The following is a 2,788-nucleotide window of genomic DNA, read 5'->3' on the forward strand; positions in this document are numbered from 1 at the left end:
AAAAAAAAAAAAAAAAAGAAAGTGCTATAGAACTACAGAATGGAACAAGATAGTTTTCCTACAGGGCCTATGATCTCTTAATAACCAATAGGATTTTATAGTCTTTAAATGAAAATCATTACATTTTTATGGGTTTAGAGGCAAATGCCTGCCTACCATAGTTATAAGATGAGATGTATCTGGTGGTGCCTGTGCCTCAGTGGGTAGGACACCAGCCACATACACTGAGGCTGGTGGGTTTGAACCTGGCCTGGGCCATGTAAAGCAACAATGACAATTGCAACAACAACAAAATAGCCGGGAGTTGTGGTGGGTGCCTGTAGTCCTAGCTACCAGGGAGGCTGAGGCAAGAGAATTGCTTAAGCGCAAGAGTTTGAGGTTGCTGTTAGCTGTGATGCCACAGCACTCTACCCAGGGTGACAGCTTAAGACTCTGTCTCAAAAAAAAGAGGAAAAAAAGATGAGAAGTATCCATGATTAATGTTTTGCTCGTAAATGCTCCAGAGCTTTACCGAAAGAAGTAAACACTTCTCTGCTGGGCCTGTAGGGTGCCTTTTTAGAACTACTGAGCCTTGAAGCAAGGGTAGAATTTAGATCAACATGGAGGGATGGAGAAGGGACTGTAAAGTAGGTAGACAACTAAGTGTGTAAGGTGTGTTGAGTAGATAAGCTGCCATAGAATACTCTTTTGTGGAGTCAGGCTATTTCTAGGCAACTGATATAATCTTGGTGTATTTAATGATATTATTAACTAGATGAATGATTATAGTATGCCCTGTCTATTTTCTTGGTTTTCTGGAACATTTGCTAACTCTTATTCCTTAGGGTTTTGTTGTAAAAAGAGGAAGTTGGGATGGGGAGCAGGGAAGGTCTTACAGGACTCCTCTTTGAATTCCAAATTTTATTACTATTTAAGCATTTTATGTTGATGTAAGTAAGGGCATTCTAAGCATAGAATATTACCAATTATTGCATTTTTTGGTTTGTTATCACAGGCTAGATGAGACAATACAGGCCATTGCCAATGGAACCTTGAACCAGCCACTGACCAAATTGGATAGAGCTTCTGAAGATCCTTTGGGAGTTCTGGTAAATCCCAGTCTGTACCAGTCCCCTCCCCAGGTTAGTGAACCTTTGCTCTGACTGATAATGAGGGAAGTTTGGACCCGTATATTTTCCCTTTTAAATGTGTCTATTTCATAAGCTTTAGATAACAAATTCACTCTTAAAACACACCCGCCAACCTTATTCTCTGACTCATTTTTTTCTAATTTTTATTGTAGCACTCTGGCAAGTAGACCTGAATTATCTTCTTAGAATTTCTCAGGAGAGGGTTTTGTTAAGTACTACATAAATTTAGAAAATAATCTCATGGTCCTTTTGTTAATGTTCTTTCTTTATCTTTTATAAAATATGGATAGTCCTATAAAGTAGTGTTTGAAATTAATTTATTAATTCACTCATTCATTGTCATCATTCATATTATTGTCCAGTACATAAGCATCTACTAGTGATAAGTACAGCAGTAAATGATCAGATACTGATTCTGTCCTCAAGGAACTCACAGACTAGTAGGGAAAAAGATCTACATAAGCAGCTCTAAAGTAATAGCATATAAATTAAGTGTTGTGGAAATCCAGAGGAGAGAAAGCCTGCCTCTAGTTGGGGAAAATCAAAAGGTTTTACAGAGAAGCTGGCATTCGTTAAAGTAAATATTCAAGAAAATGGATACTTAGACATGGTGGGGAAAAATATTCCAAACAGAATGAACTATAAGAGCAAAGATATATGTGTATTAAAGCATATGATTTATGTATATATATAGGTAGTAGTAAAGACAGGCTACCTAGATAGGACTCATAAAGTAAATTATCATGAGAATTAGAGTAGGGTTAGGTAGGATGAGACACTAAAGAACTTAAATGTTGGCCAGGTACAGTGGCACATGCCCTATAGTCCCAGCTACTTGGGAGCCAAGGAGGCTGAGCTGAGCAGGAGGATTACTTGTGCTTAGGAATTGGAGGCCAGACTATGCAATAGTGAGACCGCCTCTTAAAAACAAGGAAAAAAAGGCTGGGTGTGGTGACTCATGCCTATAATCCTAGCACTCTAGGAGGCCAAAATGAATCGATTGCTCTGAGTACAACCTGAGCAAGAGTGAGACCCCATCTCTAAAAATAGCAGAGCCTTGTGGGCGCCTGTAGTCCTAGCTACTTGGGAGGCTGAGGCAAGAGAATTGCTTGAGCCAAAGAGTTTGAGATTGCTGTGAGTTATGACAGTACAGCACTCTTCAGTGGGCAGCAAAGTGAGACTGTGTCTTTTAAAAAAAAAAAAAAGGAGGCTCAGTGCCTGTAACTCTGTGGTTAGGGTGCCAGCCACATGCACTGTGCTGGTAGGTTTGAACCCGGCCCAGGCCTACTAAACAACAATGACTAGCCAGGCATTGTGGCAGGTGCCTGTAGTCCCAACTACTTGGGAGGCTGAGGCAAGAGAATCGCTTAAGCCCAAGAGTTTGAGGTTGCCATGAGCTGTGACGCCATTGCACTCTACCAAGGGTGACATTCTAAAACTCTGTCTCAAAATAAATAAATAAATAAATAAGCCAAGAGGATCATTTGAGCCCAAGTGTTTGAGGTTGCTATGAGCTCTGATACCATAGCACTCTACTCAGGGGACAACTTGAGACTGTCTCCAAAAAAAAAAAAAAAAGACATGAAACTATAAAAATATAAGAAGAGAGTACAGGGAAAATGCTTGAAGAAATTGGCCTGGGAAAATATTGTATGAGA

General features: G+C 39.8%; 1 protein-coding gene across 1 annotated transcript in view; it reads left to right on the forward strand.

The window, feature by feature from the left end:
- TRIP4 (thyroid hormone receptor interactor 4) overlaps nucleotides 1–2,788 on the forward strand; it is a 101,023-nt gene that overhangs the window by 39,208 nt on the left and 59,027 nt on the right. Inside the window, exon 7 of the mRNA XM_023510005.1 lies at nucleotides 995–1,121. Coding sequence (XP_023365773.1) covers nucleotides 995–1,121 — 127 coding nt within the window. The remainder of the gene's footprint in view (nucleotides 1–994; nucleotides 1,122–2,788) is intronic.

This window comes from Otolemur garnettii, unplaced genomic scaffold (genome assembly GCF_000181295.1).
Source record: "Otolemur garnettii isolate 467f Iridium unplaced genomic scaffold, OtoGar3 scaffold00011, whole genome shotgun sequence".
In the NCBI taxonomy this organism is placed as follows: Eukaryota; Metazoa; Chordata; class Mammalia; order Primates; family Galagidae; genus Otolemur; species Otolemur garnettii.